A 25000-nucleotide genomic window follows, 5' to 3' on the forward strand; every position below is an offset into this window, starting at 1 on the left:
ATTGTCTCTGCCAGAAGGTCTCTATATTTCTGACTTCTCCGTGGAGAATAAGTCATAGAGCCTCCAGCTAGCCACTGCTAGCATAATTTATAACGCCAAAGCGATAGTTTCCAGCCAGCCACTGCTAGCACAATTTATAATGCTAATGCATTAGATTCCAGCTAGCCACCGTTAGCATCATTTACAATGCTAATGCATTAGATTCCAGCTAGCCACCGCTAGCATCATTTACAATGCTAATGCATGAGATCACATCCAGCTACAACCTCACGGTGAACTAGCCTCCTCCCAACAGGGGGACAGAGTAGACTATCATGTCAGCTCTATGCATTATGGGCTGGTTTCCCGAACCCAGATTAGGTCCTTGAAAGTGCATTTAGTCCAGAAATGGGGCTTATATGGGTACGAGAGATAAGGGGCCTATCTGCAGCACGTCTAAGAGGGGTTGACGTGTACTACTAAGGTTAGAGAAACAAGCTTTCAACCGGACGGTTGTCGGTTTGATTTTCAGGTGTGTGTTTTTTGTACCTTTAGCAGAAGCCAGTCCTCCTGCATTCACTTCAGTGATATGGAGCTGCTGAGTCCCCTCCTCGTCCACTACTGCTATGGAGAAACCTGGAGAGAGATTTAGTTTATCAGGATACCCAATAGCTTAGTGCACATGCAGGAGCTACTCTTCCTGGGGTATAAATATATTATAAACATAAAAAAACGTAGAAATACATGACAAAGTACAGAACAGTTATAGACAAGGACATTACATTCGAATAAAAGAGTTAGAGACAACAAAATTACTATTTACACACTATTCATATATGCAGATCCAGTCAAAGTTTGGACACACCTACTCATTCCAGGGTTCTAGAACACCTACTCATTCCAGGGTTCTAGAACACCTACTCATTCCAGGGTTCTAGAACACCTACTCATTCCAGGGTTCTAGAACACCTACTCATTCCAGGGTTCTAGAACACCTACTCATTCCAGGGTTTTTCTTTATTTTTTAAAACTATTTTCTACATTGTAGAATAATAGTGGAGACATCAAAACTATGAAATAACACATACGGAATCATGTAGTAACCAAAAAAGTGTTAAACAAATCAAAATGTATATTTTAGATTCGTCAAAGTAGCCACCCTTTTGCCTTGACGACAGCTTTGTACACTCTTGGAATTCTCTCAACCAGCTTCACCTGGAATGCTTTTCCAACAGGCGTGTCCAAACTTTTGACTGGTACTGTACATGTTCACATGTCTAAATCTGTTTTTGGTTTGAGTACTGTGAAGAAACCCATAATGGCTTGCCTGGTGGGGTATTTATGTCTGCTTAAACTGTTTGCAAATAGATTATACAAATGGTTAAGAATTTTCAAGACACAAATGTTTCTTAAAAAGATTAGAAGATAAGTAGTCTCTTTTCTCCTCAACCCTCAACCAGGAAAGACTATCATGCATGTTGTTGATGTCAGTTCTGTGTGTGTAGTTAAGGGCGAGGCGAGCTGCTCCGTTTTGAGCTACAACGTTGCTAGGACTTTCTTTGCTGCACTTGACCGTATTACCAGACAGTAATCAAGATGGGAGAAGACCAGAGTCTGAATAACTAGTACAGTTGATCTTTGTGTCAAAAACACAGAACATATTTTTTATAAAAGACATACCTCTCCCCATCTTCACGATGTTGTCAATATGACTTGACCATGATAGCTGACCATTCAGTGTTTCTCCTAAGAGTTCAGCTTCAACCTGACCATGTTTACATCACCTGCCATCACATTGTGACTTGACCATGACAGCTGACCCTTCAGTGTTACTCCTAGGAGTTCAGCTTCAACCTGAACATGTTTACATCACCTGCCATCACATTGTGACTTGACCATGACAGCTGACCATTCAATGTTACTCCTAGGAGTTCAGCTTCAACCTGAACATGTTTACATCACCTGCCATCACATTGTGACTTGACCATGACAGCTGACCATTCAGTGTTACTCCTAGGAGTTCCGCTTCTTTAACTTGTTCAATGGTCCTTTATACACAACTCCAGTTTGAGGTTTAGGTCTAAGAGAATGTTTTGAACCGAAACACAATGCTTTTGGTTTTTTAGATATACTTATGAAGACTAGTTTATTGTTAATGATCCATTCTGACACTGACTGTAACACCTTACTAAGAGTCTCAGTGAGCTCACTGGCTGTAGGTGCTGATGTGTAGAGTACAGCAATCATCAGAATACATAGTCATTTTAGCTTCTTCTTGTAAGACCAGTGGCAAATCATTACTCAATATTAGAGAAGAGTAACGGCCCAAGGCAACTGCCCTGAGGGACGTATCTGATGTTAGAGAAGCTTACCGTAAAGAACATTCTCTGGGTTCTATTGGCTAATTAACTCTCCAACCATGTGATGGCAGGTGATGTAAAGCCAAAGCAAGTGAGTTTCTTCAATAACAGTTTGTGATCAATAACATCAAAAGGCTGCACTGAAATCTAACAACTGTCATCTCATTATCAATTTATTTTTAGCCAATCATCAGTCATCTGAGTCAGTGCAGTACAAGCGGAGTGCCCTTCCCTATATGCATGCTGAAAGTCAGTAGTTAACTTGTTCTCTGAAAAATAGCATTTTATTTGTTCAAAACAAAGTTTACGAAGATCAGGCCGCAAGCTGATTGGTCGGTTGTTAGAGCCAGTAAAAAAAGGTTCCTTTACTGTGTTTAGGTAGTGAAATTACTTTAGCTTCCTTCCACAACTGTGGACGCACACACCTTTAGGCTTTGGTTAAAGGCATAGCAAATACGGGTGACTATACAGTCGGCTACCTTTCTCAATAGTTTACCATCTAGGTCGTCTATACCTGGTGGTAATACAGTCTGCTACCATTCTCTATAGGTTCCCATCAAGGTCATCTATACCTGAAGGCTTATCATTATTGATGGATAACAGTTTCTCGACAAGGTCGTCTATACCCGAAGGCTTATCATTATTGATGGATAACAGTTTCTCATCAAGGTCGTCTATACCTGAAGGCTTATCATTATTGATGGATAACAGTTTCTCATCAAGGTCGTCTATACCTGAAGGCTTATCATTATTGATGGATAACAGTTTCTCATCAAGGTCGTCTATACCCGAAGGCTTATCATTATTGATGGGAAACAGGTTTTCTCTAACACTAACTTGACCAAATTCATTATTAGATTTTCAATACACAAATATGACGGTTCACTTGTTACCGTTTCACTTCAGAGTTTTGCCCACTTTTACTAGTGGAGTGTCTGACTACATCAGAAAGAAATGAGCTTCAGACAACTGCAATGAACGATGGAGATTGGGGAGTCACAAAACTTCTAAACCAATCAACTGAGCAAGACCTACCGTATCCCAGCGTGCAGGACTCAGCTTTGTCGAAGCGGATCAGCTTGGTGGTTTTGGGACATATTTCAATCTCTTTGTAGAGCTGCAGAAAAAGGAGGATACAATCAGTCTCATCGTCGTACTGGACATCATGACGTAGTCCTGCCCTGAGACTTCACTCTCACCATCAAGATGTTGGTTTCTCCCGTGGGAGACCAGGGTTCAAATCCTTCCCGTGACACATGTATAGCTGGTAATTTGTACTCCTCAAAAACTGCTTTGACCCATTGAGTTTAAGCCCAGGCATTAGCTCAGGGAGCCAACGCAATTATTGGGGTGTCAGTGAAGGTTACACATCATGTTAGGTTAGTTCAGCAAACCATCTGTATTAGAGATCTGTATATGAGATCACGTTAGATATCTGTATTAGAAATCACGTTAGATATCTGTATTAGAGATCACGTTAGATATCTGTATTAAAGATCACGTTAGATATCTGTATTAAAGATCAAGTTAGATATCTGTATTAGAGATCACGTTTGATATCTGTATTAGAGATCATGTGATACAGAGCATTCGGAAAGTATTTAGACCCCGTGACATTTTCCACAATTTGTTACGTTACAGCCTGATTCTAAAATTGATTAAATAGATTTCTCCCCCTCATTAATCTACACACAATACCTCATAATGACATCACAATACCCCATAATGACATCACAATACCTCATAATGACATCACAATACCCCATAATGACATCACAATACCTCATAATGACATCACAATACCTCATAATGACATCACAATACCCCATAATGACATCACAATACCTCATAATGACATCACAATACCTCATAATGACAAAGCAAAAAGTGTTTTTTCAATTTTTTTTGCAAATGTATTAAAATAAAAAACTAAAATATCAATTTAACATCAGTATTCAGACCCTTTACTCAGTACTTTGTTGAAGCATCTTTGGCAGTGATTACAGCCTCAAGTCTTCTTGGGTGTACCACTACACACTTGGCACACCTGTATTTGGGGAGTTTCTCCCATTCTTCTCTGCAGATACTCTCAAGCTCTGTCAGGTCGGATGGGGAGCGTCGCTGCACAGCTATTTTCAGGTCTCTCCAGAGATGTTCGATCAAGTTCAAGTCTGGGCTCTGGCTGGGCCACTCAAGGACATTCAAAGACTTGTCACGAAGCCACTCCTGCATTGTCTCTAGAGCAGGTTTTCATCAAGTATTTTTCTGTACTTTACTCTGTTCATCTTTCCTTCGATCCTGACAAGTTTCCCAGTCCCTGCCGCTGAAAAACATCCCCACAGCATGATGCTGCCTCCACCATGCTTCACCGTAGGGATGGTGTCATGTTCCCTCCAGACGTGATGCTTGGCTTTCAGACCAAAAGATTCACTATTGGTTTCATCAGACCAGAGAATATGGTTTCTCATGGTCTGAGAGACTTTAGCCAAGCTGTTACGTGCCTTTTACTGCAAAGTAGCTTCCATCTGGCCACTCTACCATAAATGACTGATTAGTGGAGTGCTGCAGAGATGGTTGTCTTTTCTGGAAGGTTCTTCCACAGAGGAACTCTGGAGCTCTGTCAGAGTGACCATCCGGTTCTTGGACACCTCCCTGACCAAGGCCCGACTCCACAGATTGTCTCCTGTCTTGGAGCTCTACTGACAATCCCTACGACCTCACGGCTTGTTTTTTTTGCTCTGACATGCACTGTCAACTTATATAAACAGGTGTGTGCCTTTCCAAATCACGTCCAATCAATTGAATTTACTACAGGTGGAAACATCTCAAGGATGGTCAATGGAAACAGGATGCAACTGAGCGAAGGGTTGGAATACGTAGTATGTAAATACGTAATATGTAAATACGTAATATGTAAATACGTAATATGTAAATACGTAATATGTAAATACACAATATGTAAATACGTAATATGTAAATACGTAATATGTAAATACGTTTATTTCATGTTTTTATTATTTTTATACATTTTGTCATTTTAAGTAGTAATTAAGTGTAGATTGATGAAGATTTCTTATTTATTTAATCTATTTCAGAATAAGGCTGTAATGTAACAAAATATGGAGAAAGGGAAGGGGTGTGAATACTTTGCGCTGTATGTGCTAGAGATCAGATCTGTGTTAGAGATCATAGATGGTCGTTAAATGTCTCAGCGTCTCAACATCACCACAAGCAATCTTACCGATTGCGTTTCAGAGTTTAACAGTCGGAAAACTATGACCTCAAATCCCATATCAAGTATTTTCTAGAACAACTAGACTCTGATGTGGCCATGCTTCACAGCATTCCAGTTTTTAACGACCCTAACCTCACCCCAGACCCTACACCTCAAAAACAAAGAGTGTGTGTATTTGCCCAGCAGCTTTCGTTAACGTTACCTTTGACCTTTGACCTCTTAGTGCCCTCAGCAGTGGTATGCATGTGAACACACAGCTGTGTGTATGAATACCCAAACTGAAACAGTAGCCTAGTGTGTTTAAGTCACCATGGATAAATACTAATGTCACATTACAGAGAGTGTGAGGGAGAGAGAGAGAGAGAGAGAGAGAGATGGAGAGAGAGAGAGAGAGAGAGAGAGAGAAGGGAGAGAGAGGGGGAGAGAGAGAGGGTAGAGAAAGAGAGAGAGATGGGGAGAGAGAGAGAGAGAGAAGGGAGAGAGAGAGAGATGGAGGAAGATAGAGAGAGATAGGGAGAGATGGAGGAAGAGAGTGAGCGAGAGAGAGAGAGAGTAGGGAGAGAGAGAGATGGAGAGAGAGATGAATGGAGCGAGAGAGATGGAGGAAGATAGAGAGAGATAGGGAGAGATGGAGGAAGAGAGTGAGCGAGAGAGAGAGAGATGAGGGAGAGAGAGCAATGGAGAGAGGGATGGATGAGGAAGAGAGTGAGCGAGTGAGAGAGAGGGATGGATGGATGGAAAGACAGAGGAAGAGAGAGATGGAAATCATCTGCATTATAGACATTTCCTCAGTGAAAACAATGTACTGAGCAAATATCAAATAGATTTTTACCAAATTTACCACATATTCACCCCGCACACCCTTTATTTATTTAACTAAGTCAGTTAAGAACAAACAATGCTTAGGAACAGCGGGTTAACTGCCTTGTTGAGGGGCAAAATGACTGATCTTTACCTTGTCAGCTCAGGGATTCGAACTAGCAACCTTTCGGTTAATGGCCCTACACTCTAAACACTAGGCTACTCTGCCGCCTCTACACTCTAACCACTAGGCTACCTGCCGCCTCTACACTCTAACCACTAGGCTACCTGCCGCCTCTACACTCTAACCAGTAGGCTACTCTGCCGCCCGAATTGACAAACAAACAAACCAAAACAAAGGCAAAGTCTTCTCATGCTTTGTTGATTTCAAAAAAGCCTTGGACTCAATTTGGCATGAGGGTCTGCTATACGAATGGATGGAAAGTGGTGTTGGGGGTAAAACATACGACGTTATAAAATCTATGTACACAAACAACAAGTGTGGGGTTAAAATAGGCAAAAAAACACACACATTTCTTCCCATAGGGCCGTGGGGTGAGACAGGGATGCAGCTTAAGCGCCACCCTCTTCAACTCATATGTCAACGAATTGGCGCGGGCACTAGAAAAGTCTGCAGCACCCGGCCTCACCCTAATAGAATCTGAAGTCAAATGTCTACTGTTTGTTGATGATCTGGTGCTTCTGTCACCAACCAAGGAGGGCCTACAGCAGCACCTAGATCTTCTTCACAGATTCTGACAGACCTGGGCCCTGACAGACCTGGGCCCTGACAGACCTGGGCCCTGACAGACCTGGGCCCTGACAGACCTGGACCCTGACAGACCTGGGCCCTGACAGACCTGGGCCCTGACAGACCTGGGCCCTGACAGACCTGGGCCCTGACAGACCTGGGCCCTGACAGACCTGGACCCTGACAGACCTGGACCCTGACAGACCTGGACCCTGACAGACCTGGGCCCTGACAGACCTGGGCCCTGCCAGACCTGGGCCCTGACAGTAAATCTCAGTAAGAAAATAATGGTGCTCCAAAATAGGTCCAGTTGCCAGGACTACAAATACAAATTCCATCTTGACATCGTTGCCCTACAGCAAACTTTTTATAGTCCCGTATCGCTTCAAACATTCAACCTCCAGCTGCGTACCCCCTCTAGCACTAGAGTCAGCACATCATCTCAAATGTTGTTTTTTTGCCATCATTGTAAGCTTGCCACACACACAATAGAAGAGTCCCCTAAGCATGCTAGTCCTGGGGCTTTGTTCACAAACACAAACATCCCACAGAGCCCCAGTACAGCAACACAATTAGACGCAACCAAATCATGAGAAAACAAAAAGATAATTACTTCACACATTGGAAAGAATTTACAAAAAACAGAATAAACTAGAAGGCTATTTGGCCCTAAACAGAGAGTACACAGTGGCAGAATACCTGACCACTGTGACTGACCCAAAAATGAAGGAAAGCTTTGACTATGTGCAGACTCAGTGAGCACAGCCTTGCTATTGAGAAAGGCCGCCGTAGGCAGACATGGCTTTCAAGAGAAGACAGGCTATGTGCACACAGCCCACAAAATAAGGTGGAAACTCAGCTGCACTTCCGAACCTCCTGCCCAATGTATGACCATATTAGAGACACCTAATATTGAAGTCGGAAGTTTACATACACCTCAGCCAAATGCATTTAAACTCAGTTTTTCACAATTCCTGACATTTAATCATAGTAAAAATTCCCTGTCTTACGTCAGTTAGGATCACCACTTTATTTTAAGAATGTGAAATGTCAGAATAATAGTAGAGAGAATTATTTATTTCAGCTTTTATTTATTTCATCACATTCCCATTGGGCCAGAATGTTACATACACTCAATTAGTATTTGGTAGCATTACCTTTAAATTGTTTAACTTTGGTCAAAGGTTTTGGGTAGCCTTCCACAAGCTTCCCACAATAAGTTGGGTGAATTTTGGCCCATTCCTCCTGACAGAGCTGGTGTAACTGAGTCAGGTTTGTAGGCCTCCTTGCTCGCACATGCTTTTTCAGTTCTGCCCACAAATTTTCTATGGGATTGAGGTCAGGGCTTTGTGATGGCCACTTCAATACCTTGACTTCGTTGTCCTTAAACCATTTTGCCACAACTTTGGAAGTATGCTTGGGGTCATTGTCCATTTGGAAGACCCATTTGCGACCAAGCTTTAACTTCCTGACTGATGTATTGAGATGTTGCTTCAATATATCCACATAATTTTCCTGCCTCATGATGCCATCTATTTTGTGAAGTGCACCAGTCCCTCCTGCATTAAAGCAACCCCACAACATGATGCTGCCACCCCCGTGCTTCACGGTTGGGATGGTATTCTTTGGCTTGCAAGCCTCCCCCTTTTTCCTCCAAACATAACGATGGTCATTATGGCCAAACAGTTCTATTTTTGTTTCATCAGACCAGAGGACATTTCTCCAAAATGCACGATCTTTGTCCCCATGTGCAGTTGCAGACTGTAGTCTGGCTTTTTAATGGCGGTTTTGGAGCAGTGGCTTCTTTCTTGCTGAGCGGCCTTTCAGGTTATGTCGCTATAGGACTTGTTTTACTGTGAATATAGATACTTTTGTACCTGTTTCCGCCAGCATCTTCACAATGTCCTTTGCTGTTGTTCTGGGATTGATTTGCACTTTTCACACCGAAGTACGTTCATCTCTAGGAGACAAAACGCGTCTCCTTCCTGAGTGGTATGACGGCTGCGTGGTCCCATGGTACTACTGTTTGTACAGATGAACGTGGTACCTTCAGGCGTTTGGAAATTGCTCCCAAGGATGAACCAGACTTGTGAAGGTCTCCAATTTTTTTTACGAGGTCTTGGCTGATTTCTTTTGATGCTCCCATGATGTCAAGCGAAGAGGCACTGAATTTGAAGGTAGGCCTTGAAATACAGCCACAGGTACACCTCCAATTGACTCAAATTATGTCAATTAGCCTATCAGAAGCTTCTAAAGCCATGACATCATTTTCTGGAATTTTCTTTTCCAAGCTGTTTAAAGGCAGTCAACTTAGTGTATGTAAACTTCTGACCCACTGGAATTGTGATACACTGAATTATAAGTGAAACAATCTGACTGTAAACAATTAATGGAAAAATTACTTGTGTCATGGAAATAGTAGATGTAGTAGATGTCCTAACCGACTTGCCAAAACTATAGTTTGTTAACAAGAAATGTGTGGAGTGGTTGAAAAACCTGTTTTAATGACTGTATGTATGACTGTATGTAAACTTCATACTTCAACTCTGATCACACTGACGCCAAAATATTTCTAAAACAAATCCAAATGTGATAAACTCCCATATCTATTGGATGAAATACCACCCCCGTGAAGCATGGAGGAGGAGGTGTGATGGTGTGGGGGTGCTTTGCAGGTGACACTGTAAGAGGCACATTATTTATAATTCAAGGAACACTTAACCAGCATGGCTACCACATCATTCTGCAGAGATACGCCATCCCATCTGGTTTGTGCTTAGCTGGACTATCATTTGTTTTTCAACAGGACAATAAACCAACACACCTCCAGGCTGTGTAAGGGCTATTTGACCAACAAGGAGAGTGATGGAGTGCTACATCAGATGATGTGGCCTCCACAATCACACGACCTCAACCCAATTGAGATGGTTTGGGATGAGTTGGACCGCAGAGAAGGAAAAGCAGCCAACAAGTGCTCAGCACATGTGGGAACTCCTCTAAGACTGTTGGAAAAAGCATTCCAGGTGAAGCTGGTTGAGAGAATGCCAAGATTGTGCAAAGCTGTCATCAAGGAAAAAGGTGGCTACTTTGAAGAATTTTAAATAAAAAATGTATTTTGATTTGTTTAACACTTTTTTGGTTACTACATGATTCCATATGTGTTACTTCATAGTTTTGATGTCTTCACTATTATTCTACAATGTAGAAAATAGTCAAAACAAAGAAAAATCCTATTTATTTTTACAAATTTGTAACCCGTTTTTGTTGTAGACACAAAACTATCTTCCACAGGTTACCTTCAGACAAGTCCTATGACACTTGTGTGGGTCGTGGAGTCTCCCCTTTCCATTGAGGGGTCATAATAGTTTTGCAGGACAAACCGTTCGAACGCTACAGACGTTTTCTCGAAAAGACAGACTTTCGGGACGTGTCATGGTCTGATAAACCCTGCTCACCACAGATATGTCATGGTCTGATAAACCCTGCTCACCACAGAGGTGTCATGGTCTGATAAACCCTGCTCACCACAGACGTGTCATGGTCTGATAAACCCTGCTCACCACAGATATGTCATGGTCTAATAAACCCTGCTCACCACAGAGGTGTCATGGTCTGATAAACCCTGCTCACCACAGATATGTCATGGTCTGATAAACCCTGCTCACCACAGAGGTGTCATGATCTGATAAACCCTGCTCACCACAGATGTGCCATGGTCTGATAAACTCCCCAATTTAAAAAAAAAAATATGTTATTTAGATTCGACTTTAAAAATAACCTTGAGAAAAACGACTATACTTATCATAGTGATTCAGGAGTAACATTGAAACTGAACAATACCAACATTAGACAACTATAACGAAAACCCTGAAATTGCTGAAATAAGTAAATAAAATCATTAATGAGAGAATAGCTAGATTAACTGATAATACAAATAGCAGTGAGAAAAAAAATAACACCAAGTGAGAGGGCACTATTTTGCAAAAGAGACAACAAAAATTTAACACCACCTTTTCACGTGTGGAAAATAATATTTTTCACATGTGAAAAAACAAATTAGCATTTTCACATGTGAACAAATTAATTAGCATTTTCACAATGTGAAAAAACTGCATGTGGTTTTTCCATAAGGGTACTGTGTTGAATAGGTTTATTTATGAAAAATGTATAAATAAATAATGTAAATGTATAAATAAATGCACAGTGTATCCTATTTAACCAACATATTCCTTCTATTCTCCCTCACCAGATCAGAGATGTCTTCTTCCATTTTGGGAACATATAGCAGCAGCTGATCCTCTACACACACCTTCAGACGCAGGTAGAAGTTAGACGGGTCCAGTTTATGGGCCTAGGGATGGAGAGGTAGAAGTTAAACGGGTCGAGAGAGAGCGAGAGTGAGTGAGAGAGAGCGAGAGTGAGAGAGAGAGAGAGAGAGGGGAGAGAGAGCGAGAAAGAGAGAGAGAGAGAGCGCGCGAGAGAGAGAGAGAGAGAGAGAGCGAAAAACAGAGACAGAGAGAAACAGAGACAGAGAGAGAGAGAGAAACAGAGACAGAGAGAGAGAGAGAGAGAGAGAAACAGAGACAGAGAGAGAGACATTAATTTGCAAAGACATGAACACCAGAGCCAATTCATGTTAATATTGAAGCTGCTGAGATTGAAACACTGGCTCAGACTGAAGTTATGAGAGCTTGGTTCCAGATGTCACGGTTGAAAAGAGGGACAGAAGGTTTTCACACACGTTTCTGTCTCCACATGTGTTGTTGTGTTACAAACAATCTACACAAAATAATCAGTAATGTGAAAGTGGAAGAAAAATGTTAACTTTGTAAGATATGTATGAACAACAGAATTATTCAGAACCCCTAGACTTTTACCACATTTTGTTAGTTAAAAAAAAAGAGTTAAATATTAGCTAGCTAATTTAAAAGAAATTAAAAACAGAAATACCTTAGCTCAGGTTCATTGTGTTAACATTGAGATGTTTCTACAACTTGATTGGAGTCCACTTGTGGTAAATTAAATAGACTGGACATGATTTGGAAAAGCACGCACCTGTCTATATAAGGTCCCACAGTTGACAGTGCATGTCAGAGCAAAAACCAAGCTATGAGATCGAAGGAATTATTCGTATAGCTCCGAGACACGATTGTGTCAAGGCACAGATCTGGGGAAGGGTACCAAAACATTTGTGCAGAAAGTACCCAAGGACAAAGTGGACTCCATCATTCTGAAATGGAAGAAGTTTGGCACCATCAAGACTCTTCCTAGAACTGGCCGCCTGGCCAAACTGAGCAATCTGGGGAGAAGGGCCTTGGTCAGGGAGGTGACCAAGAACCTGATGGTCACTGACAGAAGTCCAGAGTATCATCTGTGGAGATGGGAGAACCTTCCAGAAGGACAACTATCTCTGCAGCACTCTACCAATCAGGCCTTTATGGTAGAGTGGCCAGATGGAAGCCACTCCTCAGTAAAAGGCACATGACAGCCCGCTTGGAGTTTGCCAAAAGGCACCTAAAGACTCTCAGACCATGAGAAACAAGATTATCTCTTTGGCCTGAATGCCAAGCATCACATCTGGTGGAAACATGGCACCATCCCTACGATGAAGCATGGCTGTGGGCATGTTTTTCAGTGGCAGGGACTGGGAAACATGTCATGTTGAGGGAAATATGAATGGAGAAAAGTACAGAGAGATTCTTGATGAGAACCTGCTCCAGAGCGTTCAGGACCTCAGACTGGGGAGAAGGTTCACCTTCCAACAGGACAACGACCCTAAGCAATCAGCCAAGACAATGCAGGAGTGGCTTCAGGACAAGTCTCTGAATGTCCTTGAAGGCCAAGTCAGCGTGAATGCGCCCGGCCCACCACAAGGAGTCGCTAGAGCGCGATGGGACAAGGACATCCCGGCCGGCCAAACCCTCCCCTAACCCGGATGACGCCGGGCCAATTGTGCGCTGCCTCATGGGTCTCCCGGTCGCGGCCCGCTGCAACACAGCCTGGGATCGAACCCGGGTCTGTAGTGACACACTGCGATACAGCCTTAGACCGTTGCGCCACTTGGGAGGCCACACCCATCATTATTATATTTCCCAACATGCTCTACTGCAGGTAGATTTTTTAGGATTGTTTTTAATATCTGTGTTTTTTGCATCTACATTGATTGATTTGATTGATTGATTACAGTTATGCTTCAAAGAAAACAATACAGAGTCTTGTATTAAAACCCCTGTTGTTCTGGATGACTGTGTAATCAGAGCATGCGCACACCAGCTGGCAAGTGTCGTCACAGACGTTTTCAATCTCTCCTTGTCCCAGTCTGTAATCCCAACATGTTTAAAACTGACCACCGTAGTCCCTGTTCCCGGGAACGCCAAGGTAACTTGATTAAGTGACTAACATCCTGTGGCGCTCACATCTGTAATCGTGAAGTGCTTTGAAAAGGCTTCTCGTGTCTCACATCACCACCATCATCCCAGACACCCTGGACCCACTCCAATTAACATACCGCCCCAAACAGATCCACAGATGACACAATCTCAATTGCACTTCACACTGCCCTTTCCCACATGGACAAGAGGAGTAATAACTACGTGAGAATGCTGCTCACGGACTACAACTCAGTGTTCAAGACTATAGCTTAGGACCTTGGGACTGAACACCTGCATCGGTAACTGGATCCTGGTCGGCCCAAGGTGGTGAGGGTAGGCAAAAATACCCCCGCCATGCTGACCCTCAACATGGGGGGGCCCCTCAGGGGTGCGTGCTTAGTCCCCTCCTGTACTGCCTGTTCACCCGTGATTGTGTGGCCAATCACGACTCCAACGCCATCATCAAGTTTGCTGACGACAAGACGGCGGTAGACCTGATCACCAACAACAACGAGACAGCCTGTAGGGAGGAAGTCAGAGACCTGGCAGTGTGGTGCCAGGACAACAACCTCACCCTCACGACAGTAAGACCAAGGAGCTGATCGTGGACTACAGGAGAAAGAGGGGGATGGCACGTCCCTATCCCATATCGACGGCACTGTAGTGGAACGGGTCGAGAGCTTCAAGTTCTTTGGCGTCCATGTCACTAAGGACTTAACATAGTGCACACACACCCGAGCACAACAGCGCCCCTTCCCCTCTCAGGAGGCTGAAAAGATTTGGCAGATCCTCTAAAAGTTCTACTGCTGTCCCATCGAGAGCGTCGTCACTGGCTGCATCACCGCTTGGTATGGCAACTGCTCGGCCTCTGACCACAAAGCTCTACAGAGGGTGGTTCAGTAAGGCCCAGTACATCACTGGGGCCGAGCTCCCTGCTATCAAGGACCTCTATTTCAGGGGGTGTCAACAGGAAGGCCTTTAAAAATTGTCAGAACTTCAGCCACCCAAGCCAGTTCACTACTGTCCGGCAAACAACACCAGAGCATAGGCTCTTGGACCAACAGGCTTCGAGACACCTTCTACCCACAAGCCAAACAGCTGATAAATAGCCATCAGATTGATAAATAAGACTGAATAGTTGATTAAATGGTTACACAGACTACATGAGTTGACCATATTTTGCACTTACTATACACACCATATACACACTATATGCACACTATATACACACTATATACACATTAGACTACATAAACACTATATACACACCATATACACACCATATACACACTATATACACACTATATACACACCATATACACACTATATACACACTATATACACACCATATACACACTATACTACATAAACACTATATACACACTATATACACACTATATACACACTAGACTATATACACACTATATACACACCATATACACACCATATACACACCATATACACACCATATACACACTATATACACACTATATACACACTGTATACACACACTAGACTATATACACACTATATACATACCATATACACACTAGACTATATACACACTAGACTATATACACACTATATACACACCATATACACACTATATACATACTATATACACACTAGACTATATACACACTATATACACACTATATACATGCTATATACACACTAGACTATTCACACACTATATACACACTATATACACACTTTATACACACTATATACACACTATATACACACTATGATAAGACTATTTACACACTAGACTATATACACACACTAGACTATACCCACACTATGTACACACCATATACACACTCTAGATTAACACTAGAATAGAAGTAACAGTAATAGGAGTTATCTCTAGATTAACACTAGAATAGAAGTAACAGTAATAGGAGTAACACTAGAAGACACTAGAAGTAACAGTCAAGTCTAATGCAGTATTAATTTGACACCACGGAGTGCTTCATCAACACTCATCATAATGTAACACTATAATCAGAGTAGTTTTTACACTCTGTAGAGTGGGACCGTATGTACTCTGAGATAGTGTTAAAATTAAACTCTTTAAATGTTGATTTAACACTGAAAAAATGGTACTGTGTACAAGCTGGTTGTTAGGTGTAGTGTGTAAGATGTATAATCTATGTAATCTAAGTAGCCCACCTTGCAGACAGCGTCCAGGGTATCTTCTGCAGTCTCCCCTGGTTGAATGACGACAAGCACAGGCTGGTCGTTAGGTAGACACACCCAGGATGGGGCTAGGTAGTCAGGAACCCAAATCTCACTGTCCACGCTGTCCTGGGGAATCATTTTCAATGAACCCTCCTCCTTCTGGATATGGAAATAGAGGTTTAAGGGAGAAAGGGAATTACAATGATAACAAACTAAATAGATACTATTGTCTGAAATACTCTATACTATTACCTGAAATACTCTAAACTATTGCTGAAATACGCCACACTATTACCTGAAATACTCCATACTATTACCTGAAATACTCTAAACTATTGCTGAAATACGCCATACTATTACCTGAAATACTCCATACTATTACCTGAAATACTCTAAACTATTACCTGAAATACTCCATACTATTACCTGAAATACTCTAAACTATTGCTGAAATACGCCATACTATTACCTGAAATACTCCATACTATTACCTGAAATACTCTAAACTATTACCTGAAATACTCTATACTATTACCTGAAATACTCCATACTATTACCTGAAATACTCTAAACTATTACCTGAAATACTCTATACTATTACCTGAAATACTCCATACTGTTATCTGAAATACTCTATACTATTACCTGAAATACTCTATACTATTACCTGAAATACTCCATACTATTACCTGAAATACTCCATACTATTACCTGAAATACTCCATACTATTACCTGAAATACTCTAAACTATTACCTGAAATACTCTATACTATTACCTGAAATACTCCATACTGTTACCTGAAATACTCCATACTATTACCTGAAATACTCTAAACTATTACCTGAAATACTCCATACTATTACCTGAAATACTCTAAACTATTACCTGAAATACTCTATACTATTACCTGAAATACTCCATACTGTTACCTGAAATACTCCATACTATTACCTGAAATACTCTAAACTATTACCTGACATACTCTATACTATTACCTGAAATACTCAATGCTATTGCCTGAAATACTCCATACTATTGCCTGAAAAACTCCATATATTACCTGAAATACTCCATACTATTGACTGAAATACTTCATACTATGGACTGACATACTCCATACTATTACCTGAAATACTGTTATCTGAAATACTCTACACTATTACCTGAAATACTCCATACTATTACCTGAAATACTCTACACTATTACCTGAAATACTCCATACTATTACAAAACAACATGTTATACTAGTACATACAGTACAGTAGTTTTACAGAATCATGACAGAGGAATTTAACAAGCAACCAGCAGTCCATGTTATGTATTCTACACAATTCAAACGTATTTTGATCAGAGATTGCGAAAACACAATAACTCCACAGCTAATAACTCCATTCTAATTAACATGAATTATATAGCTAATAACTCTAGTCTAATACACAGCTAATAACACTAGTTTAATACACAGCTAATTCCAGTATATCAGAATGCAGTGGAGGACAAGTAAGCTATAAATATAAATAGTAAAGTAAAGTACAGATCAAAAACGACTTAAGTAGTAAAGTATTTTTACTTAAGTATTTTACACCACTGCCTGTCACTAAGACTACCATCCTGCCAGACTACCATCCTGCCTGTCACTAAGACTACCATCCTGCCTGTCACTAAGACTACCATCCTGCCAGACTACCATCCTGCCTGTCACTAAGACTGCCATCCTGCCTGTCACTAAGACTGCCATCCTGCCTGTCACTAAGACTGCCATCCTGCCAGACAACCATCCTGCCTGTCACTAAGACTACCATTCTGCCTGTCACTAAGACTGCCATCCTGCCTGTCACTAAGACTGCCATCCTGCCTGTCACTAAGACTAGCATCCTGCCAGACTACCATCCTGCCTATGACTAAGACTGCCATTCTGCCTGTCACTAAGACTACCATCCTGCCTGTCACTAAGACTACCATCCTGCCAGACTACCATCCTGCCTGTCACTAAGACTACCATCCTGCCAGACTACCATCCTGCCTGTCACTAAGACTGCCATCCTGCCTGTCACTAAGACTGCCATCCTGCCTATCACTAAGACTGCCATCCTGCCTGTCACTAAGACTACCATCCTGCCTATCACTAAGACTGCCATTCTGCCTGTCACTAAAACTGCCATTCTGCCAGACTACCATCCTGCCAGACTACCATCCTGCCAGACTGCCATCCTGCCAGACTGCCATCCTGCCAGACTACCATTCTGCCAGACTGCCATCCTGCCTGTCACTAAGACTGCCATCCTGCCTGTCACTAAGACTACCATCCTGCCTGTCACTAAGACTGCCATCCTGCCTGTCACTAAGACTACCATCCTGCCTGTCACTAAGACTGCCATCCTGCCTGTCACTAAGACTACCATCCTGCCTGTCACTAAGACTACCATCCTGCCTGTCACTAAGACTACCATCCTGTCTATCACTAAGACTACCATCCTGCCTGTCACTAAGACTACCATCCTGCCTGTCACTAAGACTGCCATCCTGCCTGTCACTAAGACTACCATCCTGCCTATCACTAAGACTACCATCCTGCCTGTCACTAAGACTACCATCCTGCCTGTCACTAATACTGCCATCCTGCCTGTCACTAAGACTGCCATCCTGCCAGACTCTCTGAATGTCCTTGACTTGCACCCGATTGAACCAGACTGATTGACCAGACTTGAACCCGATTGAACATCTCTGGGGAGAGCTGAAAATAGCTGTGCAGCAACACTTCCCATCCAACCTGACAGAGCTTGAGAGGATATGCAGAGGAGAATGGGAGAAACTCCCCAAATACAGGTGTGCCAAGCTTGTAGCATCATACCCAAGAAGACTGGAGGCTGTAATCGCTGCCAAAGGTGCTTCAACAAAGCACTGAGTAAAGGGTCTGAATACTTCCGTACGTAAATGTAAAAAAACTGTTTCTGCTTTGTCATTATCTGGTATTGTGTGTAGAATAAGGCTGTAACAAAATCAGGAAAAAGTAAAGTGGTCTGAATACTTTCCGAAGGCTCTCTCTCTCTCTCTCTCTCTCTCTCTCTCTCTCTCTCTCTCCCTCCTCTACCTTATCTCTCCCTGTCTCTCTCTCTCTCTGTCTGTCTCTATCTCTCTCCCTCATCTACCTTATCTCTCTCTGTCTCTCTCTCTGTCTGTCCCTCTCTCTCTCTCCCTCCCCTACCTTATCTCTATCTCTCTCTCTCTCTCTCTCTCTCTCTCTCTCTCTCTCTCTCTCTCTCTATCTCTCCCCTACCTTATCTCTCTCTGTCTCTCTCTCCCCTACCTTATCTCTCTCTCCCTCTCCCTCCCCTACCTTATCTCTCTCTCCCTCTCCCTCCCCTCCCCTACCGTATCTCTCTCTCTCTCTCCCTCTCCCTCCCCTAACGTATCTCTCTCTCTCTCTCTCTCTCTCTCTCTCTCTCTGTCTCTCTGTCTCTGTCTCTGTCTCTCTCTCTGTCTCTGTCTCTCTGTGTCTCTCTGTCTGTCTCTCTCTCTCTCTCTCTCTCTCTCTGTCTCTCTCTCTGTCTCTCTCTCTGTCTCTATCTCTCTCTGTCTCTCTGTGTCTCTCTGTGTCTCTCTGTATCTCTCTCTCTCTCTGTCTCTCTCTCTCTCCTCTCTCTCTCTCTCTCTCTCTCTCTATCTCTCTCCGTCTATGTCTCTCTGTGTCTCTCTCTCTATCTCTCTCTGTCTCTGTCTCTCTGTCTCTCTCTCTCTCTCTCTGTCTCTCTCTCCTTCTTACTTCCCTCCTATCTCTTTGTTCCTCCATCCCTCCATCCCTCCATCCCCCATCTATCTAATTCCCATCCCGTCTGTCTCTCCTTTCCATCTATCCATCATCCCATCCCTCGGTACCATCTCCATCTGTCCGCTGGTAGTGTGTCAGTCTACCTCGGTGGTCCTCTGTTTAACTGTGTGTGAAAGAAAGAGAGATGGGGGAGCCCACACTCACGTAGACACGGGGTATCTCACACACACAGAGAGAGACAGAGATAGGCAGAGAGAGGGAGAGAGAGAGAAACAGAGAGACAGAGAGAAAGACAGAGAGAGAAGGTGGGGGAGGGAGAGAAACACAGAGAGAGAGAGAGAGAGAAAGGGAGGGAGAGAGAGAGGGAGAGGGAGAGAGATTGGGGGAGAGAAAGTGGGGGAGGGAGAGAGGTAGAGAGAGACAGATAAGGTAGGGGGTAGAGAGAGAGAGAGAGAGAGAGAGAAAGAGAAGGTAGGGGAGGGAGAGAGAGAGAGGGACAGACAGAGAGAGAGAGAGAGAGAGAGAGACAGAGAGAGGTATGGGAGGGAGAGAGACAGAGAGAGAGAGAGAGAGACAGAGAGAGAGAGAGATACAGAGAGACACAGAGAGACACAGAGAGACAGAGACAGAGAGATAGAGACAGAGAGAGAGACAGAGAGAGAGAAGACAGGCTATGTGCTCACTGCCCACAAAATGAGGTGGAAACTGAGCTGCACTTCCTAACCTCCTGCTCAATGTATGACCATATTATAGAGACATATTTCCTTCAGATTACACAGATCCACAAAGAATTTGAAAACAAATCCAATTTTGAAAAACTCCCACATCTACTGGGTGAAATTCCACAGTGTGCCATCACAGCTGCAAGATTTGTGACCTGTTGCCACGAGAAAAGGGCAACCAGTGAAGAACAAACACCATTGTAAATACAACCCATATTTATGCTTATTTATTTTATATTGTGTCCTTTAACCATTTGTACACTGTTAAAACACTGTATATATATATATAATATGACATTTGTAATGTCTTTATTGTTTTGAAACTTCTGTATGTGTAATGTTTACTGTTCATTTTTATTGTTTTTCTCTTTATATATTCACTTTATATATTATCTACCTCACTTGCTTTGGCAATGTTAACACATGTTTCCCATGCCAATAAAGCCCTTGAATTGAATTGAATTGAGAGACAGAGAGAGAGAGAGAGAGAGAGAGAGAGACAGAGACAGACACAGAGAGAGAGAGAGACAGACAGACAGACAGACAGACAGACAGACAGACAGACAGACAGACAGACAGACAGACAGACAGACAGACAGACAGACAGACAGACAGAGACAGAGACAGAGACAGAGAGAGAGGTCTAACACCAGACAGACAGACAGACAGACAGACAGACAGAGTGAACTCCCCCTACTCCCTGAATCCCCAGTCCTCCCCTGTACCATCTGGCTCCCCTCCTGGTCCTAGCCCACCAAGGAGGTCTGTTCCCATCTTCCCAGCTCTCACACACACTAGTGGGGGGTGGAGAGAAGGCCAGCTGCATGGTATTGTAACATACAGATCCCACTCCCCTAACCTAACTCTGGAGAGAGTCTCGACCCCCCGCATTCCCTCTGCCAGAACACACAGTATGGCACGTGGTGTGTGTGGAGAGAACTCTAAACCCCCACAATCCCAGTGGGGGTTTTCATAATGTGTGTGTGAGTGCGTTTCCATCTGAAGACAGGTGACAGTGAAAGCAGGCTCTTCCCTTGTTCATGAAATATGGAGCAGACTGTGCCGTCTTCGTTGCTCTCACACTCAGAGTCCTCCCTAGTTCTCTCTAGACGATTCCCTCGTTCTCTCACAACTCTCTCTCTGTCACTGGGTTCTCTCTAGTTGTGTCGTCAGACGATCCCTCTTTCTCTCACAACTCTCTCTCTGTCACTGGGTTCTCTCTAGTTGTGTCGTCAGACGATCCCTCTTTCTCTCACAACTCTCTCTCTGTCACTGGGTTCTCTCTAGCTGTGTCATCAGACAATCTCTCGTTCTCTCACAACTCTCTCTCTCTGTCACTGGGTTCTCTCTAGTTGTGTCGTCAGACGATCCCTCGTTCTCTCACAACTCTGACTCTGTCACTGGGTTCTCTCTAGTTGTGTCGTCAGACGATCTCTCTTTCTCTCACAACTCTCTCTCAATTCAATTCAATTCAATTCAAGGGGCTTTATTGTCATGGGAAACATGTGTTAACATTGCCAAAGCAAGTGAGGTAGATAATATACAAAGTGAAATAAACAATCAAATTAACCACATCACCTTTAGAGGGAAAAATATGCTTTTGACTCTTACCGATTTCTCACTGGCCGTATCTTCAAACCTTCTCTCTGTTGGTTTGATCACTGGTTCCCCCCCAGCAACAAACACCTGCAAACACACACACACACACACACACACACACACACACACACACACACAGACACACACACACACACACACACACACACACACACACACACACACACACAGACACACACACACACACACACACACACACACACACACAGACACACACACACACACACGTTGTTTTCTTCATTATTTGTGATATCCAGGAAGTAAGGGTTAGGGGGTTAAAAGGTCAGGAGTCAGGGGTTAAAATGCAACACGGTGACGAACCTGGTTGATGCTGGGTCGACCTTTAACCTTCTTCTTAGATGTGGTGTCCAGCCCCCAGAGGGAAGAGAAGCGACTCCGCCGTTTACTAGAGGGGCGGGGCATAGCCTGGGACCGCTTCCTCACCGCGCTCTCTGTTCGCACCGCCACCTGAGGAGGGGACAGATCAATATATTGATTGATTAGTTGATTAGAAGAGTGACTATCTGTTTATTGTTTATTGGGGCGGTAGGGTAGCCTAGTGGTTAGAGCATTGGATTCGTAACCGAAAGGTTGCAAGTTCAAATCCCCGAGCTGACAAGGTACAAATCTCTCGTTATGCCCCTGAACAGGCAGTTGACCGTTCCTAGGCCGTCATTGAAAATAAGAATTTGTTCTTAGTTACAGTTTTTTTCGATTGCTAAATGACAGTGGACACAACTGGAGTCACATGTGCAAAACTCTAACTACAGCCTGCGCAGCAGTTCATGTGGACCAAACTCTAGTTTGTTTTTCATTGCTTGAACACAGTTTTCAAAACTCTACACACTTATCCCATGACTTTAACCACAACCTGCACAACACTGTGGATTTACAGCACTTTGTTCAAATGCTAACACACTGCTGTCAAAACTGTGAACCACACATTCAAAACGGAATAGATTTCAGCCTTGTGCCTTTCAAACACTGCTGATTGCAATTTCAGCTGAAAGGCTAAGCAGGTGTCTTGTTTTAGACTTGTTAGTGAACACACACACATATTACAGTATATATAGGTAGAGCTCAGAAAGACTCATTTTGGAAATGGAACAAGGAAGATGGGTTCGTGGAGGGAGAAGGGTGGCAGGGAGAGGGCGGATGCGTGAAGGAAGACAAAGAAGACAAAGAGCTGTTATTTCAGATGAAATAAGGGCTACACTTATAGACCATGTCGTGAACCATGGTCTCTCATTGAGAGAGGCAGGGTTGAGGGTGCAACCCAATCTGCAAAGATCCACAGTGGCATCTGTAATGCGAATTTTCCATCATGCAAACAGGTGAGAGTTACATCCTTAGAGTAAATGAAAACATTACAGGAATCTATTTTGTATTGCAATTATAGAATATTTACACAGATATATATTACAGTAAGTTTGACTGTAAAATATATTTTTACAACAGGACCCAAAGGCTGCCCCCAACAGGGGGAAGAGGTAAAATATTTTCAGATGCGCAGGAAAATGCTATTGTTGACATGGTTGTTGTCAACAATGCAATAAAACTGTGGGAGATTCAAGATAGAGTGCTGGCTGATAATGATATATTTGAAAATGTTAATTCTGTCAGCACAACAACTATTGCTCGAGTCCTAAAGAAACACCAAGTTACAATGAAATAGCTATACAAAATATTTACAGTAAAAAAAAACACTAGCATTTCTACAGTAAAACTGTGCACTTACTGTTTTTCAGAGAGTAATGGAGGTGGAAGCACTGGAAAGACCACATTCATTTGTATTTATCGATGAAGCTGGATTTAACCTTGCCAAAACACAGCGCAGAGGAAGGAATGTTATAGGTCAAAGGGCCACTGTGGAGGTTCCAGGCCAAAGGGGGGGAAATATCACCATGTGTGCTGCAATGGCCAATGATGGTTTGCTTCTCAACACACCAGTCATTGGCCCATACAACACAGAAAGGCTTATAGCTTTCCTAGAACAGCTCTATGCTCAGCTAGTGCCAGCAGAACAGGGGGAGCCAGTAAGAAACCCCCAAGTTTTTGTCATAGTTTGCGATAACGTTGCTTTTCACCACTCTGCAGCTGTCACAGATTGGTTTGCAGCACATCACAGATTTATGGTTTTGTACCTGCCTGCATATTCACCCTTCCTCAACCCAATAGAGGAGTTTTTCTCTGCCTGGAGGTGGAAAGTGTTTGGTCACCACCCACATGACCAAATGACTCTTTTGGAAGCCATGCGTGCCGGATGTGAGGACACGAGTCCAGAGGACTGCCAGGGATGGATAAGGCACTCCAGAAGGTTCTTCCCCAGGTGCATGGCAAGAGAAAACATTAGATATGATGTTGAAGAAAACCTGTGGCCTGATGTTAGAGAGAGGCAGGATTAGCCCCTCAATTATTTGTTCGAATTACAGTATGTACTTTTAGTTTCTACCTTTTTTTTCTCATTACTGTAATTCCGTAAATTACTACAGACTATTGAAGCAAACTGCTAATTTTCATTTACCTTAAAGAATTGTTATGTTCTAAAATTTTTAATAAATCATGTGAAAGAATGTCACTATTTTCTTTTAAGAAAATATTACTTTGTATGAAGTCACTGAAATTGTTCAAACTGTAAAGATGAAAAGTTTGTATTTTCTGTATTGGTGTTTGATGCTAGTGTTTTTACTCTCAGTGTGTTCTGAGTGACAGTGTGTGTTATCTCAGTGAGGGTTGTGCATAGTGTTTGGCTGCACTGAGCGTGTTTTGAGCCATGTGTTAAGAGTTGTGTTGCTTGGAATGAGTTTTGCAGGTGATGTGAACTGTTTAGCTCAGGTGACTGTTGGTAGTGCAGACTGTAGTTAGAGTTTTGCACATGTGACTCCAGTTGTGCCCACTGTCGTTTAGCAATCGAAAAAAACTGTAAATAAAGGATTGATTGATATCTGTGTTACATCATGTTCTCAACAATCTATTCAGATCAATAGATTCTAGCCTGAGTAGGCATGGCGCCTTAATGGCAGCATAGTGTAATCGCCCCTGTAAATATTATAATATACAATTATATTAGTCATATTTAGTTGTTTTGCTAGATTTTTTTTTAACAGGTTTTGTTTTAATTAACAATTAACAATTAATATAATTACAATAGAGTATGTCTTAAACCACCATGGTGTTTCCAGACTGTCAAGTCAGTTGGTTGGTTTGG

General features: G+C 42.7%; 1 protein-coding gene across 1 annotated transcript in view; it reads right to left on the reverse strand.

Annotated features, from left to right (window-relative positions):
- tiam1a (TIAM Rac1 associated GEF 1a) overlaps window positions 1-25000 on the reverse strand; it is a 136718-nt gene that overhangs the window by 66851 nt on the left and 44867 nt on the right. Inside the window, 6 exon segments of the mRNA XM_090226227.1 lie at window positions 529-615; window positions 3375-3456; window positions 11373-11477; window positions 15673-15840; window positions 21787-21861; window positions 22114-22260. Coding sequence (XP_090082353.1) covers window positions 529-615; window positions 3375-3456; window positions 11373-11477; window positions 15673-15840; window positions 21787-21861; window positions 22114-22260 — 664 coding nt within the window.

The sequence above is a fragment of the Oncorhynchus mykiss genome, chromosome 29 (assembly GCF_057628025.1).
Source record: "Oncorhynchus mykiss isolate SJ-2025 chromosome 29, ASM5762802v1, whole genome shotgun sequence".
NCBI lineage: Eukaryota > Metazoa > Chordata > Actinopteri > Salmoniformes > Salmonidae > Oncorhynchus > Oncorhynchus mykiss.